We start from the raw sequence: 18,255 nt of genomic DNA on the forward strand, positions 1-18,255 counted from the left end.
GATCAACAGCATGAGACGTGTCGACCAAGTCAGCGAGCATGACCACCCGATCCCGTTAGTCGCCTCTTACAACAAGCGTAGTTCTCTTTAGTGGCAAGCATGGGTTGCTGAAGACCTATTCTGCCCTGGATTTTCACGGGTCCACGGCATCCAGACTAAGGGTCACCTGAATCGCCACGCCGATCAGACTAACGAGGACCTGACTCACGCCGATCAGACTAACGTGGACCTGACTCACGCCGATCAGACTAACGAGGACCTGACTCACGCCGATCAGACTAAGGATGATCTGAATCACCACGTCCAGACTAATGGTGACCCGACTCACGGCGTCCTAGAACAACCGGGAACTGATGCAAGGCGTCCAAGCTCACCAACGATTGAGCAATATCGCCGATACATGCATGACGAGACTGAAATGGTCCTACAGGGAAACACAACCGTGTCGAACTAAATCGGTCAGACTAAAACTCTACTCCAATTTCTTCTGGAATTAGAAACATAGACAGGGCTCATCTAAATGTAGTGCACGATCCGATTTCCACTTAACCTATTCCAAGCTTTGGCGAAATCCACACACCTGCGGCCTCAGATAAGTATGGGCTATAACCCGATAAACTTAACGAGGTCTGAATGCCAGCAAGCGGATATGGTTTGTTAAAAAGTGGCACCTGTTTCCGAAATCGGAATGGCATCTATACAATGTATATCTAAATATCTGTGGAAACACCTTGGACTAATATAGACCAATTACAACCAGGCGTAATAACGAAAGTGGCATTATACTGAACCAGGCGGATATGGTTTGTTAAAAGGTGGGATCTGTTTCCGAAGTCGAAATGACAATACAATGCATGTCTCAATATATATCAGTGTTTTTCATATACCAACACAGGCTCAAATAATCCAACGATAAAAATACATACACGAAAGTGGGCAAACAAACAGCGAACCGTTTGGGACCATGTAAACACTGATTCAGCCCACCCGGTGGGTACACCGTGTGAAGCCCACGTCCGTGAGGCTGATGTAAAATCATTCAAGGCGGCATAAAACCATACTCATTCGCCTGTGCGAGAAACTTTTCTAATGGGTTTGGGCAGGTGGTCAGACTCACTGACCTTGTTCATGTCATTCATTTTTTCCCTATTTCGTCTACGGGTGATCATGATGCCAATCACTGGTTTGGACCAAATTTGTAACAGACCGTCGTGATATAGTCAGAAAATTACAAAGTGCGGCGTAGACTCGGTTTGAGAGTCGAGTACGTGGGGTGACGTCATTTCCGTCACTTACGCAGGCTCATTGACCGATGGCATTGTACGTAGTACTGCCTGGCGATATATCTGGAGATTGAGCTTTTGGTCGTTTGTCACGGCCTAAAAACCCCACCCTAACAATAACTATATAAATATTGTAAGAACATTGTAGTTGAAGACGACGTCCCTTTTCTATCGAAATGTAATATATATTTCGATATAAGGTTAGTTTTGTGGCAAAAGGCACGTTGCCTTAACCCTCTGTTAAGCTTGATGACTTCTGTCAACTGTTTATATTATGGAATGTGATAGCCTAGTAAATCGCTTAGATGCCACAGTAATTCTACGTTTAAAACAAGAAAAGTACCATAACATATGATATTTACAGCACCCACCTTTTCTCTTAATGTTACTATATGTGTGTAGATATATATTTTATCTATGTATTGCTTTATGTATTATATGTGTCTCGCAGGCCTGTAAAGCAGGGCAGAAGTTTCATATGTAAAAAATCTTATGTAAACATCTGCGTGACAGAATAATAAAATAATTGCTCTCTCTATAATTCACTTACCATGCATGATTCGAGCGTACAGTGTCAGGGCTTTTAGAGAAGGCTAAAGCTTTTTGAGAAAGGTGGGGTGGGGGGTTGACGCTTTTGAGGGGGGTTGGGGGCGGGGGACAGAGTTACACACTTCATTACCATCCGAGTTTCAATGAATCGTCATTTATTTATCAAAATTTCGGGAGAAAGGGAATGGGGCACCCATGCACACGCACGCACGCTCACGCACACACACGTACTCACACACAACATTCTCTGGATCCACCTATGACTGTAACTTGTACGATCGATATCCATAATATATTCTCTCATACAAATTCAGTGTTTTGTAGAACTGTTTCGCCATTATGAACAACTCGTTAAGGGCAGTATAAACTGGTTAATGCCGGGGTTTGCCGGGACGGACAGGTCATTCCTTTGAACCCATGGCGGTTATTTGTCTTGTGACGATGGCAAGTAATTTTATAAGAAGTGATGAATATTTAACTTCGCAATGACTCAGCTGTACAGCTGTACAGAAAAATGTCGAAGCCTTAATGAAACACACCCAGAACAGGAAAACAACACTATGATAGGAATTACCTACCTTTCCTCCAGGATGCACCTGAAAACCCGTAGAATTACCACTGAATGGAGTAACTGATAAGGTTTAATATAAATATATCTGCATTTCAGTTTTGATTCACTTGTAATCATGCCAGTAACAAAATATTCACATACATGCCGATGGAAAAACAATTATCAATGAAGGAAAGACAACTTCCAGATTTACATGTTTACTGTACATTCTGACTGCATTGGTAATGCTTTGCAATCAAAGAGTATTGCAGTCAATTTGATTCAAAGAGAGGATCAAGCATTTTTAAACTGTTCCTGTCACGTGTTTGTAGGTGATATTGGCTAGAATTAGAAGAAAAAGAAAAGATTAGCAATTACAAGAAGCCCTAAAAGATAGCAAAATTATGTGTAAACTCGGACTTATTTCTAGAATGGAAACTACGCACCTAACAGTAGGTCGGCCACGATGAACGCCCATGAGTTTTTGACTTAGCCACGTTCCGATTAGAATCCCAACAGTCAGGAAACGTTGTTAACAAGGAGGGTTTCCGCTGCCTTGCCCACAAGTCTTGCGAAACCTTGCCCCAGGGATTATATCAGGGTTTTGATTCATTCGTCCACACCTTGCTTGTCGCTAGAAGGTGTTGGGCAAGGTGTTGTGCTCGGAGTGGCACCACCACCAGTCAGAGAGACGACTAAATATTTAATTATATCTCTTACAGGTGTGGACTTCGTTAAGAAAATTTTCGAAGTTGACGGAGCACTTATTCAGCTCGTGATATGGTGAGTAGTATTAACAGAGTGAGTGAGTGAGTAAATGAACGAGCTAGTGAGTGAGTGAGTGTGTTGGGTTTACTATCGAGCAGTGACCGCTACTAATGGATCCCAACGATCACGGATCATTTAATCAGAGCGCACACTGATTCGACAATGATTTTAGTTGTTTAACGTCACACGTAGCAACGTTTCAGCTCTAAGACGTCGGTCTGTCTACATTCAAATCTGGAACAGCCAGAGAGTGGTTGATATTATGAGCACCGCCTCGTGCGGTCGATTCACAATGACAGTCAGTTGTGTCAGCGAATCTGGCGACAGAATCAGCAACAGCTGTCATTACAGCATGCATTAGGAATACGCCGGAAGACACGAATGTTAGATAATATGCTTCATGCCATATCTTCAGGAGATATCGTCTCACAACAAAATGTATGCATTGATATCTTATGTTTAGTAAATCATCATTTTTACGTATTTAACATCCTCGTGACACAGGGACACTGCCGGACAGGAGCGGTTCCGGTCTATCACCAAGTACCAGTATAGAGGAGTGCAGGTACGTAAAACACCGCTGTTAATGAACCAGCAAACGGGTGGTCGATATTATGAGCACACCTCACAGTTTCACACCATTCAGGTTGCTCTTCATTAGACACCCCTTGTAAGCAGACACGGGGCGGTGGACTAGCCAAGTAGTCAGAGCGTTCGCTTGTCCAGTCCAAGGCCGGGTTCGATTCCGCTAAGGTACAATGTGTGTAGCCCATTTCTGGTGTCGCCAGCTGTGATATTGCTGGTATAATTATCAAAGCAGAGTAAAACTCACTTTTTTACTCACTCACTTTAAGTAGATACTTGTTTTGACATGACCGCCATACATCGGGAATATTTCCGAGTGCGGAGTAAAACTAAACTAGCTCGTTTGGACATGGGACAGAGAGAGTACTATCTATTGCCGCAGTTAAAAATATTTCGGTTAAACGTTCGTGTCGAATAAAATAGCAGAGGTTAGGCTCAGGGAATTTCATACAGTTGACGAGAAGTTGAGATAGTTGGAATGGTAGATCATTGTTCGAGCTAAAGCACATCATGTCGGCTCATTGATGCTGACAAACTCAGAAACACAATCTCTGCTCGTCGCGCTAAAGGCAGGGGTTCGATTCCCTAAATGGGTAAATGTGTGAAGCCCATGTTTATAGTTCCCGCCGTGGCATTGCTGGAATATTGCTAAAAGCGACGCAAAACCGCAATCACCCACTCTCTCACTAGAAATACAATCGAGGCAAAGCGGGATTCGAATACACAGAGGATCCTGGCATGTCTAAGCGACGCAACTCTGGACGGCGAATTTCATTCCCATGTCGACTAGGCAACCCGTGCCCCAGTAGACATATACTCATGGAAACAAATAAGGGGACAGGTCTTCATTATATATTTCCAGAATTTCACCCACAGTTGCGTCGCTTAGACATGCCAGGATCCTCTGTGTATTCGAAGGAAAAGGATAAAGGAACACATGCACTTTTATATGTTCCGTATTTGTTTCCATGAGTATATTTGGTTTGTGTGTTCTGTAATTACGCACATATGGAGTTGACATTATGGAGTATGTATCGTTGAAATATTTATGAGAATGGAATGTAAAGAGATGCGTGTTTGTGTGGAATGAAATAGACCCAATGTAAGTGGAACAGGCAGGCAGTTAGCAATTTGCGGCAGCGTGGAACCGACCTTGTATAATCACAGCTCTTGTCAGACTGACCAACAGACGCTCACTGGCTTGACCACACATGGCGTACTGAAATCCGAACACCGCTGGGTTAAATACTGTTGTTTATTGGAGTGGTCAGGCGATTGATCTGGACGCTGTCAAGAATGACCACTGGAAACTCGGTACTCTTTGTGGCTTGGCCTGGCGTTGGTGGATGTGTTATCGATCTGTTTACATCGTATCTCTTAACACATGGAAATAGACTGAATTATTGAAAGGTTGTCAATTTGTACGAGGATTGGTGTGTTGTGATCGCACCATTTGTATGTAGAGCTGTACGGGAATCCACGTCATCCCGTTTAACTATGATTCGGCCCTCTGATGGCGACAGTTTCTGCCCAGAACTGGAAAATATTCAACCCGTACCGTTGATTTGTTTATACAGAAAGTGCCATCGAGGCCTACAGTTATTGTTTTTGTGACTATTTCAGTTTTATGTTTTGCATAAAATCTTGACACGGCGGTTACATAAATGCATCCCAGAAATGATGTGCACAGAGGTGGAAAGTGACCGATTTCTCCACTATACTCACTCAGTCTTCGTGTTGACTGATACCAATCTCAAGAAACGGACCAGCCGTAATACGGTAGTTTCTTTATTGGAACCCAGGAGTGCGGGTAAAGCGTTGTTGAGTATTCTGAACTGTACATTGTATGCCATGACACTGAGGCTTCTATTTCTGGCAAGTCTGAGAAAAATAAGATTGCCGTAAAAATAACTGATGACACCAAGTGAATCCATAACAAAAAGCCTAGAAATGAATTTCTCATATCATGATCATGTTGGGAATTGAACTCGGACCTTAGTCGTGACGAGCGAGCACTTTACAACCACCACGCTACCGGCTCAATCCAGTATGAAAGTGAATGAGCTGCATCTATCATCGTGCGCGCTGACATGTCGCTGATGAAGCATTGAATTGTGTGTTTATGTCAGGCTGTAATTGCCCTGTCGTTCTGTCTCTATAATATTACTGTGTATATGACTCATTAGCTGCCTAAGCTTGTAATATTCTTTAAGATATGACAATTCGCTGGCGTGACGAAGGGATAGCCCAGCGGTTTGTGTTCGCTCGTGTCGTGGAAAACTCGGGTTCGATACTCTTCATGGGTAAACTGTGTGAAGCCCATGTTCTGTGTCTCCGCCGTGATATTGCTGGAATATTGCTATGAGCGGCGTAAAACCCAACTCACCCACCACCACAATTCGCTCGCTCGGACATATTTATGTCACCCCATTCCAGAAACAGGGATACGTGAAGGTCCCGGGGTAGAATAGGCCTTCAGCAATCCATGCTTGTCGTAAGAGGCGACTAACGGAATCGGGTGGTCAGGCTTGCTGACTTGGTTGACACATGTCATCGGTTCCCAATTGGGCAGATCGATGTTCATGGTGTTGGTCACTGGATTAACCGGTCCAGACTCGATTATTTACAGACCTCCACCATATAGCTGTAAAATTGCCGAGTGCGGCGTAAAACTAAACTCACTCACTCCAGAAACAGAAGATTTCTGTTTAATGAAACATGATTCGGACTGTATGAAGGTTTTTGTTCGTTTGTTTTTTTTGTTTAACGAATTAAACAGCAATACTCTAGCTGAATAATGGCTGTCTATACCTGATAGTGTCTGGACCAGATAATACCGTGATTGACATTATAAAACACCGATCTTTTGGGGATATGGTGACATTCATTAACCAGACCAGCGAGGATGACCATCCAATTATTCCGATACTGTTTTCCGTTATTGATAAACATGGCTTGCGGAAACACCAATTCTATCCACAGACGCTCGAGTCATTGCAAGGATGAAAGATTTTTTGAAAATATGAAAAAAATGAGATGACCCCCCGTCTTCACAGTAGTCTTCACATATGTAGACTGTGAAGCGTTTCAAGTCGGGGGTGATCTAAAGAGTTTAATAGTTTTTTTGTAAAAAATCTTTAATCCTCGCAATGACAAGAGCGCCTGGGATTCTATCACGAGTATTCATGGGGGTTGATCGATGTTCATTGTGTTGATCACCGAATTGTCTGATCCGCGCCCGATTATTTACAGACCGCCGCCATATCGCTGCAGCGTAAAACTCACTCACCCATTAATACACAGCCTACCAAATATCAAAGACATTGTATTTCCTTCTGAATCAGAGTATGGAGATAGAGAACACACAGGAATGTCGATGTAAGGATAGTTCCACAATGCTCTTCTAGTACGTCTTTGTGTAATACTCAATTCTGATTTCAAGGACAGGTAATTAAAGTGCCCGATTGTCTGGATATGAATACAAGGAAATCGTTGACCTTGACCCTTTTGTTCGTGAACAAACATGTCGGTTATCGACGATTTCGGTTTTTAAACAAGACGAGAAAGTCATTCGTATCCCTCGCAACAGCAAAATACTCTTTATAAATATGTCTACTAATTACTATTACAGAAATCTTTTACAGTCAATGTTTTGGTGTGCATATGGCTGAGTGGAAGGAGAGTATTGTAAAGTTTTACAGTTCAGCTCCGCAAAAGAACACCCAATTCAGTCGAGGTCGAACTTGTTGCCCTGGAAAAGCAAGATATATTGTATTCAGATATCCAGACCTACCAAAAGGTACCACTATGCCACCTGAGCTGTCTATGTGCCAAATGTGGTGAAGAAACAGTGAACGGTTTTTACAGCAAGTCTAAGTCAATTGTGTTCTCATGGAAACTGCGGAAAAAAAAACAAAAAAAAAATTCACTGGTGTAACCTCCAAAGGGCACACCAAGGAATCATGGTGAACAATGGCGAACGTTTGGGATATCTGCTCTGGACAAGTTAACATCCTCAAAGCCCCTCAAAGTTATGTTTCCATGGAAACACCCAAAAAATAAAACTGATATCTCGGTTTAATCCCCAAAAGGCACATCTAGGGATCATGCTTGACATAAGCACTATGTTTGCTTAAGCTAGCGTGTATAGTTTGGGAGATCTGCTCATGTTTCCATGGAACGCACAAAAAATACTATTGAAATCTGGATCTTATCCCCAAAAGACACATCTAGGGATCATGCTTTAAATGTGTGTACACAAGCTTGGTTAAGTTTCACGGATAGTTTTGGAGATATACTTCGGACAAAGTATTGCGGACGGACGGACGGACGGAACTCGCTGCTATATCTTTCTTACGATGCTACTGGGGATAATTACGTTTAGGTCTTAAAGCAATGCATTCTAACACGGACGTTTCATGGCGTGAGTGTTCAGGATTTATGATTGGCTGCAATCAGATTTAGTTGTGCAATCAGCGACGTTGTATAAAAAATGATCATTCACAAAGCATCGGTAATTTCCGTATTCGAGAAAACTTGGAAACTCTTCCTCAGCAAGATGCGCAAACGTTTCGTCTAGACGGAACCCAGTCGTATGTATGTATGTATGTATGTATGTATGTATGTATGTATGTATGTATGTACATGTATGTACGTACGTATAATGATATATTTTACAAACTAAAGCAATGCTGCACCCTATCTTTTGCATAAAGAACTGTGTATATTTTGCATTGTGTATGGGCCTCAGGCCTTCGGATCGGATAGATTGAAAGGATGTAATTCATGTTGCGATTTTTGGCCACTATGAGATTTACGAGAAACGGGAGAGACGGCAGTGTTAGAACACACGTTACCTAGGAAGATGTGAATTGAGTAACCTCTGTGGGAAGAGAATGAAATCAAAGATACAGAACCGCAACATTAGCTTTATCTTCAGGGTAACACCGCTAATAACTGAACATTTAGCGGTTTTAAATCAAAGATAAAGGACCGCGAAATTGAAAGCAGAATTGCTTTATCTTCTTAATATTTCACAGTATGTGCTTACGATGAAAACATCCTTTCAATTTTCTTTTCTCATTTCAGGGAATTGTCCTTGTGTATGACGTCACGAATTTCGAATCATTTTCACATCTCACATACTGGATCTCGAGTATACAGTATGTAAGTATTGCCAAATGTGACTGATATTGTGTTAAATGTCGTTTTCTTGAATATTTCATAATTACATCCTCCAAAAACGTAGGGGAACTGTACTTTCAATGTACGATTGTCGAAATTGGGAGATATATGGGATTGAATCAATTTTGATACAACAATAATGGCTGTTTTGAGAATGCATCACTACATGGATTTCATTCAAAGCAAAGCTGTTCGTTCAGTTATCCCCCTTGTTAAGTGGCTGGAGTATGACATGAAAATTTCAGGCTTACAATTTTCAGTTAGTGGTGTGTGATTTGACCCTGAAAACCCTCACCATGCACAGATGCAAGAAAATTATCGGAAAAATGGTCTACAGTGATTTATCGACCTGCCTGAAAAATGTCAAGATTCATAATGACACTACATGGACGTGTAGGAGGGTCCCACGTTGTGCACGGGCTGTCCATGCATTGTGTTTGCGTGTGATGATAACGGTCACGTGATATGCAAATTAGCCTGTAGCAGTGATGTTATGCTACAAGTCGTCGCTGCGCTGGGGTGTGGCATCTCACCGGAACTATATTACAGGAAGTAGCGCCTCGCGAGATATACGGGCCTTGTTGGGAAAGATATCACTTCCAACGAGTGTTCCCCATCACAAGTGGAAGTTATCAACTTACCCTAAACCGAAATGGACCGATCCATAGGTGGCAGGTCGTGATTTCTATTTTGCACGGGCTGCACGTGCATCTGTTGTTATACATTTAACAATGAAGGTGGTCCTCCGACAAAGCCTTTCACATTATGAGCGGTCCTGACAGATGGTCCCAGATTGGAACAGGTTTTATAATCTGGCAGTTTACCCGATTTTCCCTGGAGAATTGGATTTTGCTCTCTTGACCAATATGTCAAGGGTTTGTAAAGCAAAGGTATCGAAAGAAACATCTGCTTCGGTAGCAACAGAAACGGCTACGAAATATTTAGAATAACTATTTTTGACGTCGAAACAGAAAACGAATTTTAGCTGTTTCTGATAATTCGATATTGCTACAACGTGTACGTTTTAGTGATCTAGTTTTATCTTTAATAGTGAGTGAATTTAGTTTTAGACCGCACTCCGCAATACTGCAGCCATACCCCGGCGTTCTGTAAATAATCGAGTCTGGACCACATGATCCTGTGATCAACATCATGAGCATCGATCTGCGCAGTGGGGAAGCGATGATATGTGTCAGCGAGCATGACCATCCGATCCTGAGTCGCCTCTTACGACAAACATAGTCGTCTTTTGTGACAAGCATGGATTGCTGAAGACCTGTTGTACCCCAATCTTCACGGGTCCATGGCATTCAGACTAACAGGAATTTGCTTCACTGCATCCAGACTAAGGGTAACCTGAATAACCACGTCAAGACTAACGAGGACCTGACTCATGCCGATCAGACTGATGGTGACCTGCTTCACAGGCGGGATCCTTATTGATGGCCAATGAACTAACGGGGACCTCACTCGAGTCTGGACCACATGATCTAGTGATCAACAACATGAGCATTGGTCTGCGCAGTTTGGACGTGATGGCGTATCAACCACTCACTGGATTGTCTGGATCAGACTCGATTATTCATAGACGTCCCTCATGTGGCTGGAATATGGCGTTTGTTGAACAAACAGTATTAACGTACACACTATAGACGAGGCATTTAATGACAAACCTTTGCACTGATCAGGTTAAAAACAAACGAGGAACCTCAAGAATTCCATATCGAAAGAAAAGTACCACTTCTTTTGTTTCTGTTGTTCTGAAGTTTTTTTCCGACGTGAAATGGAGGAAAGATTTCGTATCTAAATTTATCCCGCCATTGTGGACCAGTCTGTTCTCGCGAGATGTAAAGGAAAGTGCTACCATTCCACTATCGTAAAGCAATATGCACACGAGGGCTGGTCAGAAAGTTCTAAGCCTAACTTCTAGACTGGTGACACCAACTAATCTTTGGAGCGTTGTTTGGCTGTGTTCCTCATCAGCATTTCTAGTTATTTATTCAAAGAGATCAACTAGTTCGAAAGCAACAGGTCTTTGAAGCATACTGATGTATACTCACGTAGGCTTACAATCTTTTGACTAGCCCCGTATGAATTAGAGTTCAGCTAGGTTTATAAAAGAAACCCGGACTTCATCTACGTCATGAATAAATGTATAGTCTGATACAAAGTTTTAACATCTTAGAACGTTAGCTAGTTAGGAATGAAGTGAAGAAATTGCTACAAATCATTATATCTGGTCCACTTGTTGTTGAGATTAGTAAGTTTAGTTTTACGCCCCTCTTAGAAATATTCCAACAACATCACGGCGGGTGACTCCAAAAATGGACCTCATACGTATGGAGAAGAAAAGAGCAGACTAAACTATTGATCGCCTGAACCGCACTGGACGCAAGAGACCGTACGGATTAGTGTTAATACGTTAAGATGCAGAGTCGGATGTCTTACGATCATAAACAGACTCTTGACTTTCCAGGCCACTCTTAATGACCAACATTGTCTGTTTGTTGTTTGACGCCTCTCACTGTTCAGCAACATCAATAGCTTTGGGAGCGGGCTTGTTCACCATTAGCACTCTTAAACAGGCCGATACATACGGCCGAAAGTCTTGTTCCGATCTCGCGAGAGTCGAGGATGGCAACTTGAGCTGACTACAAACACTACAGTTCCTAAGAGCCTTGGTAAATCGGTCGGGCCTTTGGGTGAGGATAGAATTAAAAGTCGGGTTTTATGTTTTGTAGTGACGGGGTCAGCTATATAGCGTTAGACTAACGCTCAGTGCCTGAAAATATTTAATTTTGACCAACAAAAATAACTTTAAGTTGAAAAGGAACCCCATGATATGGACAATCTTGAAATGTGACTTTTCTTCGTTTAGAGCCTCACAATGCAGAAAGGATTGGCCAAAACGATGAAGGAGTAAGCATTAACTCCGAAACGTTGTGTTCTCATATAAAGAAGTTGATATCCATAAAATCTTCATTCTTATGCATTTCACTTCTAAATGCCCTTCAAAGACTTGTTGCTATAGAGTTCTGTAAAATCTACGGAGTTCAGAATCATGCAGTCCTTGGTGAATGTGACCACTTCCGTCTGTTTGTTAATGCTTCAGTAAGAGTCATCAAATACTGGCTTAAAATAAATAAAATGCCTGGCAACAAAACTATGTTACCGAGGTATGAAAGAAAAGTAAACTGGGTTACCGAGGGAAGAAACATTTTATGTTCGAACTGATTTACGTCTGTATGGTTATATCAAGCGGTGCAAAACATAAACTTATTTCTCCATGAATTTAAACAAAGAGTAAAAGATGCATTCATATCATTTTGGGTTAATTCCATACATAGTACATCTAAACAAAGCTACAAAGTGTTCAAGTATAGATTTGAAACTGAAGAATATATCAGTTCAATACAAATAAATAACAAAATAGAAGTATTGTGGCTAACTTTCGGTGTGGTACACTCCCACTAGAAATAGAAATTGGTAGGATGAATGGTATCGAGCGAAAAGAAAGATTGTGTAAATTATGTAAATCTGGAGATGTAGAGGATAAATACCATTTTCTTTTGGGTTGCCGATCAATCTCACACATTAGAAAACAAAATATCGATGTGAGGACAATTTCAAAAGATCAGTTTGCTTACCTAATGTCAAATAAATATGAAAGTATTATTAGAAATGTTTCAATGTATTTACATCATGCAATGAATTTGAGAACTGCTATATTATTCCCCCACACAGAAATCATATGTTATTACACATATGAACTTGCATATTTTACGCATGCGCACTGTGTTGTTATACTGAACATGATTTCAGTGTTGTAACACGCCGTTGGCCTGAATACCAACTGAAATATAGCAAGTCCCAGATTTCAGACAGTTTATTCCTGTAAACGCTTGCTTGTGGATTGTGTAGGGGTATAGTTAGTCGAAAATGTGGCATTTTCATATTTGCTGTGCCATATATAGCTCAAGTTTTGTTTTAGACCAGACAAATATTTGGTGGCGTTTCTTTTGGACGCTAGCGCTAGTTTATCTATATGTGCGACATTTCTGGTACAGGAAGTTGCGCACAGTCACTGTGGACGAGGGAGGTATGAGCCCATACCCATCATCCTTTGCGGCAATAAATGCGACATGGTGGAAAAGCGTCAAGTGAAATCGTGCAAGGGATACAAAGTAAGTTGGAGGTGTTCCTGTGTGATGACGATGTGCCTCTATGTAGCGGCTGACGATGTAGCTGAGTGTGAGGTGAAGTTGTGGCTGTATATGCAGTCGGCAATGTAGCTGTATGTGAGTCGACGATGATGCTGATTGTGAGTCGACCCTGTTGCTGTTTGTGAGTCGGTGGGTTGTAGTGTTAGTTCAAGCTTACAGAAATGCAAGCCCAGTGGAATCTTCAGTAGAGACACGGTTTTTCTGTCTTTTTTCTTGCATTGCGGATGTGTTGACCGAGGTCAAAATAATGTGTTTGAGGGAATGAGAGGCTAATTTAAGGTTGAAGGTGACGGAGAGTTGGCAGCAACTACTAGTCTGTCTGATCCTTTGTCGATGACAAAACATACGGTGTTTTTGTGTGTTTGTGAATTGATTCTCTGTGATTATTATCTGGATACAAACTTCTGCCTGACTCTGAGGGTGCGGGTTCAAATCCTAGAATTTGTACTTTACTAAGCAAGTGTAATCCCAGGTGGCCTATGTTAAACGTCTACATGTTTTTTTAATTTGAAAGTAAGTAGATATCAAAAAGTTCTACCCAGATTAACCCTAAAAAGCGTTTTGTCAACACAATTTGACCACCCGATCCCGTTAACCTGACCACCTGATCCAGTTAACCTGACCACCCGATCCCGTTAACCTGACCACCCGATCCCCTCAGAATGTCCACCCGATTCCGTTAACCGGACCAATCGATACCGTTAGCCTGACCACCCGATCCCGTTAACCTGAGCACCTGATTCCGTTAACCTGACCACTCGATCCCGTTAGCTTGTCGACCCGATCCCGTTAACCTGACCACCTGTTCCCGTTTGCCTGACCATCCGATCCCCTTAGGATGTCGAGCCGATTCCGCTGACCGGACCAATCGATACCGTTAGCCTGACCACCCGATCCCGTTACGCACCTCTTACAAGAATAGGTGTATTGGAGATAATTCTAACCATGTCTTCACGGGTCGACAACATTTATTATTTCACCCCGGGCTCAGAAACTGGTTTGCTGCTCGTCAGTCAGTGACTTTTGAAGTTTCTACCAGATACTGAACATAAACCCTCTGCTTCAGTTGGCTGAGAAAGAAATGGCATTCGAATTCTTCGAGACCAGCGCCAAGACAGGAACCAACGTCTTTCAATCATTCCAGCGGCTGGCATTCCACGTGACTGACATCCACAACCCAAAGTTGGTGAGTGAGTGAGTGCGTCTGTGAGTGACGTGGGGGCGTGGGTGGGAGAGCTAGTTGAGATCTTGTGGAGTGAGTGAGTGAGTGAGATAGATGGAGAGGTTTGGTGAGCTAGGTGAGACCTTGTGGAGTGAATGAGATTGGTGAGTGAGGGGGGTGGGTGAGCTAGCTGAGATCTTGAGGAGTGAGAGAGATTGGTGAGTTAGAGGCTGGGTGGGATAATGTGGAATCAGTGAGATGGCCGAGTGAGTGAGTGAGTGAAAGTTCGTGAGGGACTCAAGTGCATGCATGAGTGAATGAGTTCTTCAAATTTGAGATTTGAGCCCACAGCACCTGGAGTACATTTCAAAGCGGCATTTGTTTTCACTCCAGATGAAATCCTATCACCCCTACATGATACGTTGCTATGACGACACGGAAACAACCGAGGAGTTACGTAGCCAAGTCAAACTAAGAAGAAGTGCGCCCAAGAAAGACAAGATCGCCCCCAAAGAGAGGGGAAAGTGTGTTAAGTTGAAACGGAGTTTGTGTTGTGGATGTTTCAGGTGACGAAGGGTGCCCAGCCGTATGTGTCACCTCTGCACTGGATGACAGTCTGAAACCATCTCATTATAACCATTCGTCACTACTCTCACCTTTCCGTAACCCGGATTGTACCGAAATAACACGAGTGGGCACCGTCGACCTATCAGCCAACGTCTCTCAATCCCCCAGGAACAGAGGGACTGACAAGAAGTACCAACCGATCAGTCACCGTGGACACTTCGTTATTCGGTACGAAGGAGCGGAGGAACCCGAACAGCATATCCGACTTGTCCATTTAAACACTGAACATATTCAGAATGAACAGTTACAATGATCATTGTACCGAGCTGGTTATATTTTCACAGTTGTGTGTTCAGTGAGTGTTCAGTGAGCAGTATATGTTTTCCTTATATCTTTACGTGTTGCCTTCAGCACAACTGCCCATAAGATCGTTGTCCAGGAAGTCCGTTCAGCATGGAACTCTGTTGCTATTGATTATCTGATTAGATACGCAAAAGGTCATGTTTCATTATGATTGGGTGTGGGTTCAGATATTTACAGAAATAATAATCGTATGGAAATATACTGAACAACAAAAGAAACGAAAGAAGTTTCGAAAAAATGAAATTCATGAAAGTACGCCATCATGTTTATGTACTCTGTTTAAAAACTTGACAAACCTGAGTTGTGTTTCTTTTGCTGTTCAGTATAAAAGGCATGATCATAAGCATCGTCAGTAGTTCACTAGGTTGTGAATCCTTATTTCCCTTTTTATCCGTGGGCACATTCGGCCACTTTACACTTGCACGGAACATTTCGAGACCTTAGCACTTCCGGTGACAAACAACGCTTCATACCTTTTCAAATGGGATCCTTGTGGGAATAGCAATGTTCCGGTTTGACCATCCTGAAATTAAACCATGACTGTTTTGTTTCAGTTCATAGTCTAACCAACCCAGATAGTAGTTAGACTACGACCGGGACTACTTTTTAAATGTCTGCTTTCATGTTGGAATCTGACAGCTTTACATCACATCGACGTTTGTAACTTATACTCATCCAACCAAAAGTAGGAGCAGACTGTTGCAATTGAAAATTTCTTATGAAACAATAGGAAAAAACAGCAGTGCATAATGTTCCATAAGACCTTTTTTTCAACAATCTGCGCCTACTTTTGGTTGGATGGTTGTAACTGGCAAACGCCGATGTAAAGTACAGATGTCAGATTCCAACATGAGAGCAAACATTTAAAACGTCGTACCAGTAGTAGTCTAACATCTGTGCCGAAACAAGACAGTCATGGGTTAATGAACCATAAAAAGTAAAAGCAATGCATACGGCAGAATGTATTTTATTCACCGAACATACACAACCTTTCATTTTGTGACCGTAAGGTTGACAGAAATGTTGATGCCCTCGGTACTGGTCATTTGCAAAGCTCGGGATTTCTCGCAGGAACTTGATGACATGGTTGCCGTTTCACTTTTTCGCTTTCTTGGTTTCCCTTGCACTATCCTGCTCAGAGTCGCCTCTTGTTCAATACAGATACGCTTGTAGTTGCGAATGGCGTTACTCCTGTGACCGGTTGTTTTTGCCATCAACTGCTCATCTACACCTGAGCGAAACAGCCGCGTCGCACACGTCGCTCTCAACGAGTGATTTGTGTAGAAACCTGAAAAGACAAATCTTAACCCAATCAAAACAAGTCAGGAGGTGAATTGATGCAATATTTACATATGTCAAGAAATGCTTTGTCATTCACATCTCACTAAATTACTGGCAAAGAAACATATGGTTCAAGGTAGAAATGTATAATGTTTTCATTGTGTTTTTTTTTTTTTACACTGTAACGTTAATAATGGTAATATGTTGTGAGTAATGGCAGTTTTTAGATAAAAGAATGTGAAACTCTTACCACTGAATCCGGCAGCAGCGCACAATCTGGATACAGTTTTACTCAGTGTGTGCTCTCCTACGGGCAACACTGAATACCATCGATCAGGCCTGGGTTTACTTAGTGGACGTAAGTATAAAACTGTAGGAGCATCAGTAGGGCAAAGACCAAGGTACTTCCGGTACAGTTGGACGATGCACCTATGAGATACATCACTAGCATACGCAGCAACACTTTTGGCTGCAACATGGTAGTCCTTCAAACCACGCTGATTACATTTTCATGGTAGCGTATGAATTCACCCTGGTCATTTTCTCCAATTTCAAGTTGTTCAACTGTCAAAGTTCTGTGTTCAACGCCACTGCGTAAAGCAAAGTTGAGGCCAATCAAATATAACATAGTATCAAGCAGTGTCTGAGGAGATGAATCGCCAAGAATACCTTTCTCCCACAGTACTTGCTCCTGATTCACAGTGATGACATCTGCCTGTCTTGGATGCATTCCAAGGCCTTCGCTTGCCCTCACTTTCATGACGTTGTCCAGTGTGTTTTTCAGTTCTGTGTAAACCGGGTCAGATAAGAACTGCACATTTCTTCCCAAATTCACCAACTTCATTTGAATAAGCAACACCAACTGTCGTAAAGTTTTGGGGGGATAGTTTTCGCCGCTCTCCTTTCTCACTTCCATAATAAATCTACACAGACAATAATTAAGTTCGTCATCATTAAGATCCTTTAGATCATGCAGAATCAAACTAAGTTGATGCCCTGATGTATCTCCATTTAGTATCCTTCCATTTCTCGAAATTCGCTAAGATTCAAACAGGCGACATGCCCATTCTATAGACTTCTGTTTAACACTTAATGTACATGTACACATTTAATTATGCGTCATGGTTTAAGTCGGTTAGACCACTCGGACCTTGGCGTCTAATCGTTGAAGTTGTTAGTTAGTTAGATCACGAGGCGCTACGCTAACAACTTCAACGATTAGACGCCAGGTCCTCGTGATCTAACCTATACTTAGTCAGCTATTCTGACTGCCAGCAGCTTTAACATGTTCTAGACTTCGTCCGGTCTAGCAAGGTTATATTTGGCGCTCGTGCAGTTACAGACCGCCGCCATATAGCTGGAATATTGCTGAGTGCGGCGTAAAACTAAACTCATTCACCCACATCCTTGCCACGGGAATTCTGCATCCAGAAGAAGCTGGGTCCCGTCTCGCATATTGCCAGTTGGCTCGCAGAGGGAGCCTGGACCCAGCTTATTACCGGAAGTAGCACCTATAAACACAAATGATACCTTTCAGAAACCAAGAGTGCCCGCTCTATTACATTCCGTGGGGCCCTGAACAGGCGCGAGCGCATGGTTACACTAAACCATTCGTAACCAACTAGTGTTATTCCGGGACAAGCCGAATAGCTTCTTGTCATCTTGTTGGAGGTTACGGAAAGAGGCGATTGGTGACGAATGACAGTAAACACGGTAGCCATCTTGGTTCACTCGTCGAGG

At 42.4% G+C, this 18,255-nt stretch overlaps 1 protein-coding gene across 1 annotated transcript in view; it reads left to right on the forward strand.

Moving 5' to 3' along the window:
* The window catches only part of LOC137260044 (ras-related protein Rab-13-like), a 35,551-nt gene extending 17,720 nt beyond the window's left edge, over positions 1-17,831 (forward strand). Inside the window, exons 3-8 of the mRNA XM_067797735.1 lie at positions 3,105-3,165; positions 3,655-3,715; positions 8,824-8,901; positions 12,987-13,103; positions 14,209-14,328; positions 14,698-17,831. Of these exons, the coding sequence (XP_067653836.1) occupies positions 3,105-3,165; positions 3,655-3,715; positions 8,824-8,901; positions 12,987-13,103; positions 14,209-14,328; positions 14,698-14,874 (614 nt within the window). The 3' untranslated portion in view covers positions 14,875-17,831. The remainder of the gene's footprint in view (positions 1-3,104; positions 3,166-3,654; positions 3,716-8,823; positions 8,902-12,986; positions 13,104-14,208; positions 14,329-14,697) is intronic.
* Positions 17,832-18,255: the final 424 nt, after the last annotated feature.

This window comes from Haliotis asinina, chromosome 13 (assembly GCF_037392515.1).
Source record: "Haliotis asinina isolate JCU_RB_2024 chromosome 13, JCU_Hal_asi_v2, whole genome shotgun sequence".
Taxonomy (NCBI): Eukaryota; Metazoa; Mollusca; class Gastropoda; order Lepetellida; family Haliotidae; genus Haliotis; species Haliotis asinina.